The sequence below is a fragment of the Diceros bicornis genome, chromosome 9, assembly GCF_020826845.1.
Source record: "Diceros bicornis minor isolate mBicDic1 chromosome 9, mDicBic1.mat.cur, whole genome shotgun sequence".
Classification (NCBI taxonomy): Eukaryota; Metazoa; Chordata; class Mammalia; order Perissodactyla; family Rhinocerotidae; genus Diceros; species Diceros bicornis.
Window position 1 is genome coordinate 33,589,807 of NC_080748.1, and position 19,972 is coordinate 33,609,778.

General features: G+C 37.9%; 1 protein-coding gene across 1 annotated transcript in view; it reads left to right on the forward strand.

The window, feature by feature from the left end:
- The window catches only part of EPSTI1 (epithelial stromal interaction 1), a 92,238-nt gene that overhangs the window by 30,573 nt on the left and 41,693 nt on the right, over nt 1–19,972 (forward strand). Inside the window, exon 6 of the mRNA XM_058548230.1 lies at nt 5,254–5,327. Within this exon, the coding sequence (XP_058404213.1) occupies nt 5,254–5,327 (74 nt within the window). The remainder of the gene's footprint in view (nt 1–5,253; nt 5,328–19,972) is intronic.

Below are 19,972 nucleotides of genomic sequence, written 5' to 3' on the forward strand. Positions count from 1 at the left end.
GCATTCTCTATAATTTTATTTATTTTTATTTTTCCCCCGCAAAGCCCCAGTAGATAGCTGTATGTCATAGTTGCACATCCTTCTAGTTGCTGTATGTGGGACGCGGCCTCAGCATGGCCGGAGAAGTGGTGCGTCGGTGCGCACCCGGGATCCGAACCCGGGCCGCCAGCAGTGGAGCGCACACGCTTAACCACTAAGCCACGGGGCTGGCCGGAGGAAATTATTTCAATATTGTTTTTATAAACTAGGAAAAATTTCCATTTCTGAAAACTTTCGAGGAACACCAGTATTTCTCAGAAATATCCTACATCATGCATTTGTTTGTGGATGAATTGCTGTGGTCATTAAGCCTCCAGTTGTTGAAATGCAGTAGGATCCCGTTAATTAATCCCATAATGTTGGGATGTGAATGAGATCTCTGAAATGCAGATGTAGTAGTGAGAGTGTAGGCTGTTAGCTTCTCTATGTTTCACTCTCCTTGCCTGTAAAATGAGTGTAATAATAATATAATGATGGGACTGGTAGGCTTAAAGGATTCAATACGTGCAAAGCCCTTAGTATAATGCCTAGCACTTAGTAAGCACTCATATAATAAGGGTGCCCTAAGCTAATGAATTATAAATGTAAGGAAACACATTAACACTCTTTCATTTGACTCTGTTATATCAACCTCTTGTGTGGAAGGCAGAGAGAGGATTATTCTTATTTTATACATTGAGGGATTGGTTCAATTATTTCATTTCCACTAAACCCACATGAATGAAATTGCTGGAGAAAAAAGACACACATGGCTTTTTTTTTTGCCACACCAGATTTCTGGGCTTCCTCTGCAGTGGGTCTTCAACAATGCCCAATGCCTGGCATTTTCCTTTGCAGTCGAGGCCCATCTCTAGTTACCAAGATCTTTCCTCCCTTCACATTCTTCCTATCCTCGTCTTTCATTCTCAGCATATGATCTCATCTCTCACCTTCTAGGAAAGAAAGGCCATTAGGCCCTAAGTATCTTTATTTTTCTGTTTCCTTACTCTTCCTTTGTGGTTCCTACCCCCATCCCATCACAGGAGGAATAAGAAAGTGCTTTTCCTTGTTGCTACGATGGATTCTTCCACCTGTGTTCACCATCTCTTCTTCCCCTCATCTCCTCAGGAACCTTCTGCTCCATCAGTTGTCTCCTTTTCTCCTGTTACTTTCTTATTTTTTTTTTCCCCTCTCTGGATATAATCATACTCAAATCTCTCATCTTAAAAACAAAGTGCCTCTCTCTATTCTGGTTTGCTTTCAAGTCCTCCATCCCAAACATCATGGCTCAACTCCTTGAAGCCTCTACCACATTTGGTGTCCACATGCTGGTCTGTGGACTGACTCTTTAGCATTCACCTGAACCAAAGAACCTGTTTTAAAGAATGTTCCCCAGGTTATGCTGAGCTCAGCTGGCTTAGGAACATACCTTCTTTGAGTCCTTACCTTTACTTGTTCCTTGGTGGGCTGAGTTTGACTTCTGCCTCTAGTGCTTCACTGATAGTGATCTAGCTAAGATTCCCAATGGGGCTCTTAATTGGAAAACCCAATGGAGACTCTTTAATTCCTAATTTATTTAAACTATTTGTAATGTTATAACTCTTAAGTACTCTGTCCTTCAAGTTCCACCCCTCTGGATTTCCTCTGGATCCTTTTCCTCCACTTGATTTTTCTACTAATGATGTTCCCTCAAGTCCCATCCATTGGTCTTCTCTAATATCCCTATGTCTATGCCATCCTATCCTTAAGTAAAAGCCCTCATGTTTCCACATTTAAGGGTTTAGTTATTGCTTGTGCTGGTGATTTCTAAAGTCCATATCCCATATCTCCAGGCCAGACCATATTCCTGAATCCCAGAACCATATACAGTCGTGTGCTGCCTAATGATGTTTCAGTCAATCATGGACTGCATATATGATGGTGGTCCCATGAGATTAGTACTGTATAGCTTAGGTGGGTAATAGGTTGTACTGTCTAGATTTGTGTGAGTGTACTCTATGATGTTCGCACAATGACGAAATCCCTAACGACGTGTTTCTCAGAATGTATCTCCGTCGTTAAACAGGACTATTTTACCGTATGCTTTATTTCTCTAGATGTTCCAGAAGTATATCTCAAATGCAGTAAGTTCACAACTGAACTCATATATTCTTTCTGATGCTCTTAAATGATAGTCATCTTGTATTCTTCTCTCTTTTCTTACTCATCTTATATAGATACAGTCATACCTCCTGTTGTTTTTTTCCTCCTATTATTTCTGTCTCCTACATTTTTCCTGATTTGTCTTTTCCTCTCTGTCCTTTGGGACTCATAATTTATGGGCTGGATTACTGGGAGACCACTCCATTGGTTTTTGTGTTTGTGGTCCTTTCTGCAGTTTACCCTCCATGTTGCTCTGAGAGTGAGATGCTTGCTATTCTGCTTAAAATAATATTATGGCTCATCATTGCCTTTAATGAAGTCCACACTCCTTTACTTGGCATATAAATTCCTTTATAATCGCCTCTTTCTACTTCCTCAACCTTGTCTTTCACCCATCTCACTACAAACAGCTTTCAGTTTGTCCATGAGCTTCTTGGGGTTCCTTGAACTGGCATATTCTCTTGTGCCTTTGTATGATGAATATATTGTAAGTTATGGGAATGCCCTTTGCCCCGCTAAGGCCACTACTAACCCATTATTACCTTTGTGCAAATTAGAAATGATTCTCCATCCGGGCAGTCAGTTCGGTGGGTGCTCAGATTGGTGATAGATGGTACCTTTATAGAAATAGAAAAAGATACCTCCATTGCACTGAAGCCCCCCATGCTGGGATGCAAGGCTTGGCGAACCAAAAGCTGGCTCTATTTTAGCCTTTCCAACCCCGTCTTTCAGCCCCCTTGGGCAGTGAGCAACCAGAACAATGGAGTGCAGTAGCCCTAGCTCCCATCACCTTCTGGAAAACTCTTGCTTGTTTAAGTTTGGTCTCTACCTAGAATTTCTACCTCTCCTTAGATCCATAGTTCTCATCCTTTTATCTTATCATCAGCCTTCTGGGGAATCTGAAGAAAGCTCTGAGCCCACTCTCCATAAAAACGAGCATACACACAGCTCATCTATGAACCCGAGATTAGAAACCACATTCTGAGTATTATTCAACCTCTGAGCAACTGTGCCTAGGTTGGGGTCTGCAACTTAGTAGGCATTGAACGAATGTTTACGGAACTGTTGAGATCATTTCCTGACTACCCACTTCTGTGCATTTTCTATGTGTTCATATTACATTATTTGCAAACCTCTACCTCTAACATATTTTACATAGTACCATCATTGCTTTCTTGTCTGTTTCCAGCTAGCCTCAAAAATTTTCCAGAGTAGGCACTGCTCTGTTCATAGCTCTATTCTCAGCATCTAACATAGTAGCAAGCATATCATAGACATTTGATAGATGTTTGTTGAATAAATGAGATTTAGTGATGTTAAATGATTTATGGTCACTCAGTCAGTGTTGGTGGCCCTAAAGCTGATTCCATATTTTTTTCTTCTGATTCTTAGATATTTTACATGCTGCATTTGTATATATATATGTGTAAGTACGTTTGGGTGAATCCTTAGCTCGCTGTTAAATGGAAAGAAATAAACAGTCTGACTATATCCATATATTTGGATTAATATACTAAAACACATACCTACACTGGTGGGTATTGAATACAATTTCTCAAGTACTCCTATATTTTGAAAAATACTTCTCTATCAACTTCTGAGGGATAAACAGGCCTTTGTTGGATAGAATTTAGCTACTGTGTAACTGTTTCTGTGAGTTAGGTTCAATGATTATCTATTAGTGAAGAGATTAAAACCAGTCTAATTTCTGACCTTGTTAAAGGAACACAGCCTTGGTCTCTAGATGCTTGTGTGGTGTTCTCACTATTCTCAAAGTAGCATTCTTAATACTAGTTTAATCAATACTTATTGCTTGCTTGCTGTCTTTTATCCTTTTTGTTTTTAATCCTCAGAGAGGTTGGGAGCTCATGACAACTGACCAGTTTGGTCTCATGAGTCAGGATTTTTTTCTAGATTGGGATCATGTTTATTTGGTTTTACAGTTCTCTATTAGTTTGCTTCCTAGACCTGTGTTTCATTAATAATCCAATTGCTTTGTCTTGTAGTTGATTCCCTTTGATTGTAGTAAATTTCCTTTGTTTTTTCTGAAACTGAAGTCATCCATTTTACCTTTCAAAATGGAACTAGTAAGTAGTTCTGTGTGAATGAAGACTTTCATGGATATGAACAATATGAATAATTTTTTCTCCTCTTTGAAAGATGGAGCCAAACTCATCTCAGGGTTTGGAAGTGATGATTTCTATTATTCCTTATTCACAGGTCTTCCTGGTAGGCAAATCCAGTTCTTTTTATTAAAGCAGACCCAGCTACTTGCTGTCTCCTTTGGATTCATTTAAAACTTCAAGTCTCTCCTGTGTTGTAGAGCTTGTTTCAACTCCCCATTAAATTTGTTGTCTAGGAATTTTTCTTGTTTTTCATAGGCAAGTTTAAAAAAAAAATGACAGTTGTGTCATAGTGAAAAAAAAGCAAGTGTTCCTGGGTTATTGAAGCTGGATTAAAATATGCCAGAGCCATGGTGACAGTAATATCAAATATGAAGTTCTTTGTTTCTAGACTCTCCAGACAACTAATTAAAAAAAAGAGAGAGAACTCTTTTCTGTTCAAGTGGATGGCTTTCTTATGACATTTGCTGTTCAGTCTCTCAGCGGCTTTAACTATCTGATTCCAAGTCAGAGGGAGTTGGGATGGCTTATTGAAAATCTTTTCCTGAATGCTTTAGTGGAATGTGAGCGTATATATAAATTTTGTATGAACTATTTAACCATTTATTATAATTTTAATTTAACATACTTGGTGTGGAAATTTCATGTTTCCCTTAGAACATTGTGAAAACATTGCTTAAAATATAAACGTTGTTGTCTTTTGAACTAGAGAATAAAAATGTGAAATACTGATTCTGTGATTGTACCAATCAAATTGGGAGAGGGAAGCCATGGAAAGATCTTGGGCTTCTGGCTTTCAGTGTAGTGCCCAGGGTTGTGAGAGGGACACCATCTTGGAAGTCCTGGTAGGTACCCTATTGAACTATTGAGGCCACTTGAGCCTAAGGATTTTGGACCTTAGGTAACTTTAACATCATGATTCTGCTTAAAGCTTTCCTAATAGATTACATTTTGTTATTTATAATTTCAGAGCAATAAACTAGAGGAGAAAAAAAGACTTCAAGAAAACCTCAGAAGAGAAGCATTTAGAGAGCATCAGCAATAGTAAGTTTATGTTTTCAGAACTTTGTACATTTATTGGCTTATTGTTCACTCTGTGCGTTCTAGGTGACGGTAACTTTTCAAAACATCTGGTATTGAATTATTGACTGTTATATTAATTATGTAATTGAACTCTGTCATTATGTAAGTGAGGTTCTAAGGTTGGAGATATCTATACTCACCAAAGTATTCTTTAGTCGTCAATTGATTAGAAATAATACTAATAAATTTGAGGAATCCCCCATCATAAATAACGTGGAGAGCTTGATTCTTTGGTGATTCAGAGTACTTCTGATTATGTTAACTTCCCAAACACCAATATAAGGACGAGGGCATTGGAAAAGAAGTACCCAAGCAGAATATAAACTAGGGATTTATCTAATGTCTAATGGACTGTGGGATATTACACACTTGTATTTTTATAGACAAGAATTGAGAAATTATTTAGCAATTATTAGCAAAACTCTCAACTGTGGTCATGTACTAAGATACTTTTTCCAGTATGATTTGTGAATAACAGCAGCTGATAGGTATAGGGCAACTGTTATGTCCTTTATAGTATAGATAATCTACTCTGTTATACTGGCTTTAAAGATAAGCTTGTGTCCTAGCTCTAAGTAGCTGGGTTACCTGTGCACTGCTTAAAACAACAGATAAAACCAAAGAACCATATTTCTGGCCTTAGGTTAATTCCAAATGTGGTAGAATTAAAACCAAGCAGATCTGGATTCAGAATCCTAGCTCCATTCCCCACCTGTGACCTTGGACAAACTACTAAACCTCTTTGAACCCCCAGTTTTTTTTTTTTTTAATGTGGATGATAATATCTCTCCCATAGGCCATTTGTAAGGATTAAATAAAATATCTTATATATGTGGCATAAAAGTGACTGAATTTTATGGGGACTTGAAATGAAACTTCCTGCAAAGATCCTTGTTGAATGGAATCATGCAACTTTTATTTTGCAGAGACCTAATAGAGATTTCTGGTCCCACCAGAACTAGTAATTAACCTCTCACTTTCATATGGATTGTTCTCTGATTGCCTCCTCTTCTCTTTTCCCATTGTTGTACCTCATTTGCAGAATTTAATGTTATTTTGATGTTTGGCATATGTGACACCCGAAAGCATGTTCCTCCTCTAGGTACAGCATCCTCTGTTTTTCTTCTTCCACTGAAATTATCCTGCCTCTATCATAAGCAGCTCCGTCTTGCTTTAAGACTCAGAAGTATGAATGGAAAAGAAGTTTCTCAGCGCTTCTCTTTGGCCCTTAGCAAGTTAGGTACTTGGCCTCTGCTACCCAAGCCCGGAAATGGGTGGGAGATGGAATGGGGTTGGGTGGAAGTGCTAATGAGTGACATTATCTTCTTTAAGTTAAAATAGGCATTACTCTCATTTTAGTCATAGAATCCATAGCCTCTCTTTCCCCATTCTTCTTTTTTTTTTTTAAAGATTTTTATTTTATTTATTTTTTTCCCCCCAAAGCCCCAGTAGATAGTTGTATGTCATAGCTGCACATCCTTCTAGTTGCTGTATGTGGGACGCAGCCTCAGCATGGCCGGAGAAGCGGTGCGTCGGTGCGCGCCCGGGATCCAAACCCTGGGCTGCCAGCAGCGGAGCGCACGCACTTAACCGCTAAGCCACCGGGCTGGCCCTCCCCATTCTTCTTCAAAGGCAGGCATGGGAGTGAGGGAGCTGGTGGGGAGCTAAAGAGCAGGAGACACTGGCTGCCTTAAAGAGAGATGACAGGAAGAAGGCAATAGATTAAGATTGTTAAAGTATTATTGCCTTCCCCTTCATGTGTAGAGAATGGATGAGAGTTTACTTCTAGGCCAACCAGAGAAGTTGAAGGAGATAGGGGATGCATGGCGACATTAGTAGTCTAGAATCACAATAGGAACAAATGTGGCACCCTAGCTTTACACTGGAAAAGGAAAGACTTGCTTACCAATGAGAGGTCTTAGGTACAGGACTGGGAAGTTGAAGGAGTCCATTCTCTGGAGAGTTTTAAACATGATAAGGTGAAGAATGAGTGATTTTTAGAGTTTTAAGGGATGTGGGAGCTTGTGTCATCAAACCTCCTTTTTTTCATAGTCTTCCAGCTTCTTGAGTTTGTGTTTTACTAAATACTAGAGATCAATCACCCTTTTTCTGTAAGAAAAAAAAGAATTTTACCCTCAGCCACCTCTTACACTATCACTGGAGCTGAATTCAATTACATGCACATTTCACTCTTGCTCTTTCTTCTGCTTATCGTGAAAGTCACTTAACCAGGAAAAAGAGAAGTTGGCTAAAAATGAGAAGTATCTCAAATTGATTTTTAAAGCCTATTGAGAAACACAAGAAGTAGTATATGTGTGAGTTTTTTTTTAAAGAATATTTTATTTTGAACTACTTTTAAAGTTAAAAGGCCAGTAGCAATAGCTCATGAAATGAATGACCATTATATAGCTTGAAATATTAAAGAGACTTAGAAAAGATGGATCATCTGTATAACAAGCCTTTTTCATATCTTCTTAGAATTAGTTTATGGTGGAAAAATTGTCTAGGAGAGCTGTTAGAATTTTAACAGCACAAAGATTTCACCGGACCAACCAGGCTGTTCCCCATCTTCCCCCACCCCCAAATTAGATTCTCCTAAAGCTGTCAAACTAAGGAACACAAAATAGAAACACAAGTAAGAAATTCTTTCTAACTAGTCAATACCTCATGTCCTTGCTAGTTTCAGCATGCTGTGATGTGTGGTTCAAATAGCCAACCAGGAATGGTGTGTTTTTTTCTGTAGAGAAGGGCAATCTTGGACTTGAGCAGACTGTAAATCCAAGTTGCTGGAGAAGAAGCTCATGATAGCATCCTGGGGCACCACCGTGAGAATCTTAATGTGCTCTTTCTTAACACCTTGTCCCTGACTTCGTTCATTTGCTTCTGATTATTTTTAGTGTTGTCAATTATTTAGCTAACAGGCAGAAAACTAGGCTTTTATTGACATCCAAAGGGGACTCTCCTGTGTGTAATAATGAAGGCAGTTTATTGAATGCCTGTGAGGTTGCTTTCTAATTGTACGCATTAATCTGCTCCTGCAAGCTGGCTGAAAATACACAAGCAGATTGCACATGCAGATGGAGCACACAGGATGGTTTTTATGAAAAGACCTCTGGAATGTACTCCTGCAGTACTGTCTTTTCCTTAAAAATCGAATGACTGTGACTATTTCAATTGGCGGCTGAGAGCAGATCAGATTAATGGTGCATTAAGTCTGCTGCTCTGGCTGGGGACAGACTCAAATTTCACAATTTAGAGTGAGTTCTAGGATTCTTGAGCATGGAAGCAAAGGGTAGAAAGAGGCATCTAACTTTGACATATTTTTCACCATTATTTTTACTCCTTTGTAATTTTTTACTACTTATAAAAGTCAAATATGATATTTTTTAGGATGGCCTTTCCTATTAGTCAATATTATTGGTAGATTGAGGATTTGAAGTAGTAGTTAATAAACCTTTGGTTATGTGTGTTCTATAATCAAACAGAGGATGTTGTGATTAAGGTTATTTAAAACACTGGGCAAAATCTCAGCATTTTAAAATTTAAATGATAATTTTGAGGCTTATTGTTGTCTTTCTAATGGTGTGGTTCTTAGATACATATAGAGACATGTTTGAGCCTGTATAACTAATGGTGGGGGCTAGGTAGGGTATGCGTGGGGCAATCAGATCCATTTTGTATGAAGGTATTAGGAAAAACAATGTTTTTTTAAGGATGTACTGGAGAGATAACAATGGGATATATTTTAAACATTTAAAATTTTAATTCATATCTAATAACCATCTAATGCAATAGATTATACATTTGTATAGTTTTTAAAAAATACAAACTACTTGGCTCTTTTAAATGAAATAAACAAAGTAATAAGCTGCTGTATTATTGAGAACCTGTGGAGCGTCAGGGGTATTAGGCATATAATATACTTTTTTTTTTTTTTTGAGGAAGACCAGCCCTGAGCTAACATTCGTTGCCTATCCTCCTCTTTTTTGCTGAGGAAGACTGGCCCTGGGCTACTATCTGTGCCCATCTTCCTCTACGTTATATGGGACGCCACTACAGCATGGCTTGACAAGCAGTGCGTCGGTGCACACCTGGGATCCGAACCTGCAAACCCCGGGCTGCTGAAGCAGAGCACATGCACTTAACTGCTGCGCCACCAGGCTGGCCCCATAATATACATTTTTTTCATTTAATTTTCAGATTAACGCTATTAGCGATATATCATCCTCATTTAACAAGTTGAGGGGTGCATAATTTAAACTGCCCAAAGTCACAGAGACAGTAAGCCATGCAGCCAAATCTTGGTCTTGAGATTTGAGGAGTTAGGGAAAATAGGTAGTTTAGAGGCATGGGGTACTTTGCAGGTCAGGAATATCTGGCTAGGGTGCAGGTGATAAGCACTGTAACGACATGGGGTACCAGTGCAGAAGACTATAGGGTAGGTCAGCTCAGAGAGGAAGACTTGGGCAAAATTGACTTCTGTTTCTTCCAACTGAGATCTAAATTTTGCCTAGAGTAGGCAAAAGAAAAACTGAAGAAGTATGTCTGCTCTCTCTGATTTTCATCATATATGAATGACATCTTCTTCCTAGGCCCAACACTGGGTTAGTACCACAATTAAACTTACTGTAGGGTAGATGCTTTTGTGACCTTTCCTGGCTGTACTCTACTCCTAGGTACAGTTTCCAGTATTGTTTCTAGGGGAGAAGGGGCTCAGTTCTTAAAACCCCAGTTGGAAAAGCTCTTGGAACCAAGCCCATTCCAAAACAGGACCTTCCTATCCCCAAACTGCTGAGTATCACCCGGAGCTCAGCCTATCGATTGTAATGTTGGGAAGTTTTCTTCATTTCTGCCGTTGGAACCATGCGTCTCTTTTATTTCCATTTGAATAATAGTGTGATTAGTTCTTAGGAGGCACATCTTCATCTGTTTTAGTTTCTTAGAGCTGAGGATTCAGGCAGGTCTGCTGAATATGCACACTTAGGCCCCAAGTTTGCCTTCTAACATGCTCACAAAACTTCTAATGCCCTTCATGGGAGCTTCCAAAAGACACTTAAGGGCTGAGTTGATCCCTTATCCATATGGTAGGCTTAAATCCAACCTCACATTTTATAATCTGAGTAAGGTGAATCAAAAGTCATCCTAGTCATAACTTTCTATCTTATGCTAATGAAGTGAACTTGTAGATACAAAATCCCATATCTGTTTTGTTCAGACTAAGACTGAACAGTTTATGAGAAATCTGGTCTGAGACAATCCCTGCCTACTGAATGTTCAATCATGTTGATGGTTAAGACCATATCAAAATTTCCACCTATTATCAATTCTCCCTGCAGCCGTCCTAGAATATGTTAACTCATTTTCATCCCACTACTAACACCTTCGTATAGGTATTTATCACATGACTTTCATTATGGCTTCTGTCTCCTTGTCATCTCCTGGACTACATATTACATTCTGTAATATAGATTATGCATTTGTCAAATTTTCCTTTTATTTAGGAAATAAAAACAAAAATTAACAGATCAAGTGAACCCAAAACTTCATAAGGAGTAAAGGATTTGAATAATGATGTAGCATGATTATGTAGACATAGTTATAAAATGTTGTACTTGGTATATGAAAATACATATTCTTTATAAATACTAACTTGACTACCACAAAATTGGTCATTAATTTTTGGACTAAGGCCTCCAAAACTCTCAGTAAATTCCAAAAAACTCCAAACTCCTAGAAAGCCACTGTCTTTGAGAAAAATATAATAAAATTAGGAATTAAGCAATAAGAGATTTTAAAGTCTATCTACTTAAAAAATTTAAAAAATTACCTTTTTAAATGACTATTGGGGAAAAATTGAAACTAAAATTGAAATTACAAATTACTTTGGGGTAAAAGAATAAAAATTTTAAAGTATCCCATGTTAAAATCTATGGAATGTGGCTACAAAATTATTTAGAAAATGTAGAGTCTTAAAGGGCATTTAGGAAAAAAGGAAATAAAAGGACTAAGTGTTTTAGTAAGTAAGATAAGATTATAATCATAAAATAAATACAAATAAATAGGAAGGAATAAATAAAGAAAAAAATTAAAAAAATAATGAAGTAGAAAAGAAAAATTTATGTGTATAAATTAAACCAAAAGTTAGATTTTTTTTTTTAAATTCTAGTAAAATAGACAAACTTCTGACTTGTCTGAGTAAAGAATAAAGAAGAAATCCAAAGACAAGAAAGGAAGTATAACCAAAGTTCTGGAAGAGAAAAATACTATGTCCTACTTCTACCTATTAAATTAGGATGTCTGTATAAAAAATTATTTCCTAGGAAAATATATGCTACTAGACATGAAACTTGAATGGAATGAAAAATGTAAATGGAAAAGAAAATAGAGTTTGGTCTTAAAGACACTAGGCCTAGTCGTGTTTTTTCAGTGAGTTCTGCTAAATGTTCAAGGAAAGTGATATGTTTTGTTTGAAAAAGGAAAAAGAAGTTAACTTTCCCAGGAAAATCTGGAACAAGATGACAAGAGTGCTTGCTATTACTGACACTGATTTTTAGGTAGCCAATTAGAGACAGTTTCTATTTCTAACAAAGAAATAAATGACTAAATATCAGAAAGGAAGAGATAAGTGCCTCTGTCTGTCTAAAACATCCCAAGGGAATGAACTAAAAAATTATCAGAACCATTACAAATAGTTCAACTAACAACTAATATGAATGAATCTAAAATCAATATGCAAACATTTGTCTTTCCTATACACTATCAAGAGCTCATCAGAAAATATAATAGAAAGAAAAGTCCCATGTATAGTAACTGTCATACTGTAAAACGGGGGGGGGGGTGTAAGTTTAATAAGTCAACTTATATAAAAAAATACCTAAAAGAATATGAAAATAAATTAGACTGCTATTTAGTAAAAAAGGAAAAAAAATCAATATTGTAAAGATAATTCCCTTCTTACAAATATATAGATTAAACAGGACCCTTTGTGAAATTTGATAAGCCAATTTTAGAGAAAATTATTAAAAAAAAAATAGGCAAATTTGAACATGAAAAATTGAAGGTACATGGGAGAGACTTGTACTGGATATCATATATACAATGTAAAGTTTGATAGTAACAACAAAATGTTATTGTCATTGTAATAAATAGGTATGTTGAATGATATAGTGTCTACAAATAGACTCATGAGTATGAGTATTTAGGTCTTTAGTTATTGAAAAAAGTATACTTCAAATTAGTGTCAAAAGGACAACTTGACAAATTGTATTGAGTCAACACAATTAGAATGTGATGAAGAATGTTTTTATAATTTTGAGGGTAGAAAGTCCTTTCTAAGCCTTGTATATAAAACTCAGAAGCCATTAGGAAAAATACAGATTTGTCTACAGAAAAAATTTGATAGATGACACAGTGAACAATGTTGCAAGTAAGTGATAGCCTAGGGAACAGTATTGGCCTCAGAAGTAATGGACAAAGGCTTAATTTCACAAAGAACTCTTACAAATTAATAAGAAAAAGACAACTCTAGAAAAATTGACAAAGGACTTGAATAAGCAGTTGAAAGAGAAGAAATATAAATCAATAAAAATATTCAGTCTCGCTAATGATCAGAGAAACACAAATAAAAATTTTATTTATTACACTGGCAAAAATATAAATGTATTGATAATATCTATTGTTAGGAAAGGTGCTTTCAGTTATTAATTCAACAATGAGGACCTGATATGTGTCAGGTACTACACTAGGTTACTAGGTTCTTGGTATATATTGTGAATAGAGCAAATATGGCTCTGTGGCCAAATGTGGGAATTCAGATAATAAACAAAATGACAAAAAGAATTTTATAGAATAACAGACTGTCATAATTCCCATGAGGGAAAATAGTGGTAGAGATATAGTGATCTCTACCAGTGGTCAACAATAATGGGTCTGGGAGGGGAGAATCTCCTTAGCATGATAGGGAAGACTTGACTCTCTGAGAACATGGCATTTGAATTGTAGACAGAAGGATGAGATGGAACCAACCATGTTGAGAACTGGGGAAGAGAGTGCTAGGCTGTGGGACCCCCACGCTGAGAAGAAGTGGGTATATTTGGGTTGAAGTGAAAAGAGGAGATCACGAAGTTGACAAGATAGGCAGGAGCCAGAGAGATCATACAGGCATGGCACAGAGTCTGGGTTTTATTTAAGCCACAAGGGAGAAACTTCAGAAGCTTCTTATTTTTCTTTTTAAAGAAATGACTACTCTGCTTGCTGTGTTGAGGATAGATTTGAGGAGGCAAGAATGGAAATGAAGAAGCTGGTAAAAACATTACTGCAACAGTTGAGGTAGGAGTTGGCTCAGATTAGGGTAATGTCAATGCAGAGAAGAGTACATATGTGTTGTATAGAAAATCAATAAGACTTGTTGATGTTGGAGATGAGGAAGAAGGAAGAATCAAGGATGACTCCCAAGTTTCTGTATTGGATGTATAGTGGTGCCATGTGCTGAGATGGAGGGACTATTAGGAGAGGACCAAGGTTTGGGAAGAAAAATATCAAAAGTTTAATTTTAAACATGCTAAGTTTGAGATGCCTGGGAGATACCAAATGGGCAGCTGTACATGTGAATTTGGTGCTTGGATGAGAAGGTAGGTGGAAGATAACAATTTAGAAATTGTTAGTATATAAATATAAAGCCATGAAAATGAATAAAATCACTTAAGAAGAAATTGTGGATTTAAGAAGAGTGCCCAGGACCAAACCCAGAGGAGTTCTATCAATTAGAGTTTAGGTAGATATGAAAAAGCAGCTGAGAGGTAGGGTAAATGAAGAGTGAGGTGTCGTGGAAATCAAGACAGGTGTGTTTCCAAAGGAGAGAGGAATCATTTCTCCATGACTGCTTAAAGGTCAAATGAGAGGAGGACCAGTGGCTATGGCTATAAGGAAGTCATTTGTGATCTTGACAGGAATAATTTGCTTATGATGGTGGGGATGGCCTGACTGGAATGGATTTGGGAGTAAAGGCAGATATGGAAATAGAGATGGCATTTATCAACAACTCTTTTGAGTAATTTGAGAAGGTGAGCAGTGAAATGAGGAAGTAACTGGATGAGGCTGTGGAATCAAGGGAGAGTTTTCTTAAATTTATCATGCCTGTATACTGATAGAAATTATCCAGTAGAGGAGAGAGAGGCTGATGGACAGAAAGGGGGTGACAGAAGAAATAAAGTCCTTGAAAAAATAAATGTGGATACGTTCCTGAGCATATATAATCAATAGATTAGGTAATAATTAAAAAGAGAGTTCTTCCCCTATTATAATTGGGAAGGACTTTTTAATTTTTTTAAGGAGGATGGGTGCAGATATAGGGAGACTTGAAGACTTGGTGTTGGGGAAGATGAAAGACTTTCCTTATGATTTCTCTATTCTCACTTAAGTATGAGGAGATTGTCAGCTGAGGGTAAGGTATGGAGTGGGTTAAATAAGAGATTGAGAAGAATTCTTAAGTGAAATGGAGTAGAATTACTAGGTGAAGCTGGAGTTCATAAATATCATGTGAAGCCAATCTACCCCACTACTCCTCCACCTCCCTCATACCTACCATCCCAAAACACCTGATTTGTTATTTTTCTGTAAGTTTGATTCAGTTGCTCTGATGCAGACCCACAGACGGCAGACAGTTAACTTTATCTGGGTTTAGGTTTTTTCAGGCAAATACGATGGAGGGAGAGAGAGGAAGGGAGTATTGAAGGCATTTAAAAAAGAAAGATTGTAAGAATGGACTATGGGATCTAAGCTGTAGAATAAATAAAGATAGGTGGGAGTTGATGGTAAGAAAGAGGAGGAAACATTGGTTTGGAAATCACAAAGAGACTGGAAAATTGTTGTAATGAAGGTGTTTGTGCAAAGAACATGGAATGATAGAAAGTTCTGTCCAAGAGTGGGATTTGTTATTTGATATTTTGGAGGGCAGATATTTGTTCATGACAACAAAGTCTAAGGTATGACTCTAGAAGTGTGGCTGAGGCAGAATGAAGAGCTATTGGAGATGAGGAAGTCAATAAACAGAGCCTGGGGGCTGGAAGCTGGGGAGGCGATGTAGGACATCCATGATGATGACAGTAGTCAAGATAGAGAGGAAGGCTGATTGTAAACGAATGAGAGATGATTGACCAGAAGGCTGGAGGATAACAGTAGCAAAGAGGGGAAGAGGATGGTATATACTGATGTTGTGAATGCTACAGGAATAGACTTTTTTTTTTTTATCGGAAGTGATGAGGGGACAAGTAATGGTCTGGACGTAGCGTGGGGAGCAAAGAGGATGCCTGTTCCACCCCTCGGCACTGAGGAATATGTGGTGTGAGAAGTAAGATAGCTCCATTTAGGGAACTCAGGGAAGCACTGTCCTTAAGAGATATAGTCTTGGTTTCAGATAATGCAGAGAGGTGAGAGATTGTTTTTTTCCTCTCCCTTTTGAAATAATTATCGTCTTAGAAAAATGTTGCAAAAATAGTATAGAGTTTTCCAGTAAACTCTTCACCTAGCTTCCCCTAATGTTAATATCTTATATAACCATAGTATGATTATCAAAACCAGGAAATTAATATTAATACACTACAAACTACAGACTTTATTAGCACTTCAGCCATTTCTCTCCAATGTCCTTTTTCTATTTCAGGATGCAAGTCAGGACTGCATAATGCATTTTAGTGGTCATGACTCCTTAGTCCCCTTTAATCTGTCACACTACCTCACTTTTTCCTTATCTTTCATGATCTTGATACTTTCAGTGGGTACTGGTTAGTTACTTTGTAGAATGTCCCTCAGTTTAGGTTTGTCTGATATTTTCTCATGATTAGACTGAGGTTATAATTTTCAGTAAGAATACTAAGAAGTGATGCTGAGGGTACACGATGTTGATATCCTTATTACTGGTGATGTTAACTTTGATCATTTGGTTAAGGTGGTTGCCATGTAAAGTTACTGTTTTTTTCCCTTTATAATTGGGGGAGATACTTTAAGACTATTCTAATATCCTGTTATGCTCAAACTTTTCCCCACTCATTTTAGCATCCATAAGGTCTTGCCTGCAACAATTTTTACCTTGGTGTTTGCCTAATAGTGATTTTGTGTTTGAGGAAGATTTTCTGAAATGAGGTTAAAGCTCTAGAATTGTTGGCTCTTCAGATATCTAGAGTTTGCTGCCAGTGTGGAAGAATTTGGAAGGGCAGATGAGGTGTGTGGGCTACAGAGTGGGGGATGTACAGAGTGGTATGGGACTGAGAGACTGAGTGATGATGGGTGAGTGGGGCACTTGGAGGTGACTGAGATAAATAGAAATGTGTGAGGCAGTATGGGATTAGTACTTAGAGGATGTAGACTGTGATTCTGAAGTGCCACTTTCATATTGTTAACTTTTGGAGAGAATATAAATTTGTATTGAGCAGCTTGGCACTATCAAGCATGGTTTAAACATGCATATATATTTATAAATATACATGCAAGAAAATAATTCTACTTGTAGATATATATCCTAGAAAAATACTCATACATGTGCACAAAGATGTGTATAGTGGAATATTCACTGTAAAAAATATAAGTATCCATGAGTAGGAGTGGTTAAATGTGTTTTATCTGCATTATAGAATGCTATCCAGCTGCCCAAGGAATAAGATAGCTATAGAAATATGGAGAAATCTCAAGAATATTGTTAAATGAAAAAAGCAATTTTCAAAACAAAATATTGTGGTATCCCACTTATGAAAAAAATCTCTGTTAGGGTATGAAAGGCTATGGTAAAAAAAAAAAACCAAAACATAATCTAAGTAGCTTAAAGAGCAAGAAGTTTATATTTTTCTTCTGGAATGGTCCAAGAATAGTGTTTGAGTCAGCAGACTAGCTCTCCTCCCCAGGCATTAAGTGACTCAAACCAAGTGTGGCTCTACCATCTTTAGCAAGTGACTTCCAAATTCACTTTAGGTGCCACCATCAGACAGAAGGAGGAAAGAGCATTAAGAATCACATGTGGGGCCGGCGCCGTGGCTTAGTGGTTAAGTGCGCGCGCTCTGCTACTGGCGGCCCAAGTTCGGATCCCGGGTGCGCACCGACGCACCGCTTCTCTGGCCATGCTGAGGCCGCGTCCCACATACAGCAACTAGAAGGATGTGCAGCTATGACATACAACTATCTACTGGGGCTTTGGGGGGAAAAAAAGGAGGAGGATTGGCAATAGATGTTAGATCAGAGCCGCTCTTCCTCAGCAAAGAGAGGAGGATTAGCATGGATGTTAGCTCAGGGCTGATCTTCCACACACACACACACACACACACACACACACACACACAAATAAATAAATAATAAAAAAGAATCACGTGTGGAGTTATTGATGTGTGTTGCTTCAGGCCTGGTTCATACTTTGGCTTACACTCCATTAGCCAGGACTTTGATATGTGGCACATATAATTGCAAGGGAGGCTGGGAAATGTAGTCTAGCTGTGTGTCCAGGAAGTTGAGAAACACATTTTGGAGAACAGCTGGCAGTTTCTGCCTTACCTTAGTTATCCCTGCCCCCAATTCAAAGTAAACCACTGTTCATAATCCTAAATAGATATTCACCAGTTAATAGAAGACAGTCTGGAATAATACATACCTGACAAGTCATGGTGTTTGCCTCTTGGGAAAGGAGTAAGGTTGAGAGGATTGTTAAGCAGGATTTTTACTTTTTATTCTTTATACTTTTATTTCTATTTTCTGACTGAATTATATTCATGTATTACTTTTGTAATTAAAAAATTAAACCATTATGGGCCAGCCCCGTGGCTTAGCGGTTAAGTGCACGCGCTCCGCTACTGGTGGCCCGGGTTCGGATCCCGGGCGCGCACCCAGGCACTGCTTCTCCGGCCATGCTGAGGCCGCGTCCCACATATAGCAACTAGAAGGATGTGCAACTATGACATACAACTATCTCCTGGGGCTTGGGGGGAAAAATAAATTAAAAAAAAAATTTAAACCATTAAAGATGAGTTAAACAAGGGGAAAGAATTTCTTAAAGTGCTTGGGATAGTTTGATTAAGTGCAAAACTTAGCTCTCCCGATGTTACTACCTCACATTCATGTTTTGTTTCAGACTTCTCATTCTTGTGATCTTTTAAGTGGAATTTGTATATCTATCTCAGTACATTTTCTCTCACCGTGTTACATAAATAGGCTCCGTGAGTGCTTATAGGTGTATGAATGTCTTTTGTTCACACCCCCTTATATGAAAATGACTTAGGCAAAATAATATGTTTAGTTTGTTCTGTGACCCATATTGCTAAGCACAAAGCAGAGACTGAGGAAATATTTATTGCCTGCATGAATGTATGCGTGAATGTAAGAATAATTACTTGCTCACTCAAACCTCTTCGTAGCGAAGTTCAGGTTTGTGAAGCTATTGTGAAACACAGGAAGAATGTATTGTTAGATAGTACTTATACAGAAGCTTCCTAAGATGCACTGAGGTTTTGTTTCCAAATGTGTTATATAACATGAATTATTCATAAGTCAGAATCATGTGGACCTATGATAATTATGCATATTACATATCCATCTGCACTACTGTAGTAGTTCTCAACATCATCAGGGGTGCTTTTAAGAAACAGATTCCTGGATCCCACACCAGATATGCTGAATTAGAAAGTCCAAGTCTTGAGTCTAGTCATTTCTAAGAAGCACCACAGATGATTCTCATGGTGCCAGCCCCACACAGGTCTTCCGACTGGCAATTTGGAAATTGTTTTATGGAACGCAGAATGGCCTCTGCCAAGCCTTTCCATAGTAAACCCCACCACAGTGTGTGTGCTTTTTTTCTCTTTTCATTTGAGAAACATTTCAAACTCACATAAAATATGTATAAACCATTAAGGTCACACTGTTAAGATTTTTGGTCACATCTGGTTCATTTTTAAAAAGAAATTAAAGTCACAGGGACAGACAAAGTGTTATCTTTTTACTCACATCCCTTCTCCCTCCACTTTCCCTAGCAGTAACCACTGTCCTGGTGTGTAACACTTGTCAATGCCCTTCAGCCAAAGACAGCTGGGGACACACCTGTAGTTGAGCAAGTTGGGTTTATTACTAGTTGCAGCAAAGGAAAACACACACCATGGGAAACAGTGGGGTCTTTCGTAGGAGAGTGTTAGAACCGATTAGGATTTGGACTTTGGTTGGGTCATTTGGGAGGGGTCTAAGGAAGCAGGAGATTGCTCTGGTCAGAATGTGGGGACAATTCTATGATTGGGTATCTCAATAGATCTTACCTATAGGGAGGACAGACCAGAATGAGTATGAAGCTATAATTGGTAAAGCAATAGCTGTCATTCATTTAATGAGATGGGGATGTTTGGTAATTTGTGGGTGCCTTTATGTGAAGTGGGTGTTCTGCGGGACAATTTATGTCCAACAGCAGAACAATATAGCTTAGCTGTTAAGTGTCGGATTAATTCATAATAACATCAAGGTCTAGATGTGAGTGTCAGAGCAGTTCCTGGATGTCATGGGCTGCTTCTTTCTCATCATGCACAGTTTTCTAATTTTAGTGCATATATGTGAATCCACACAAAGTACAGACTGCTGTTTTGTGTCTT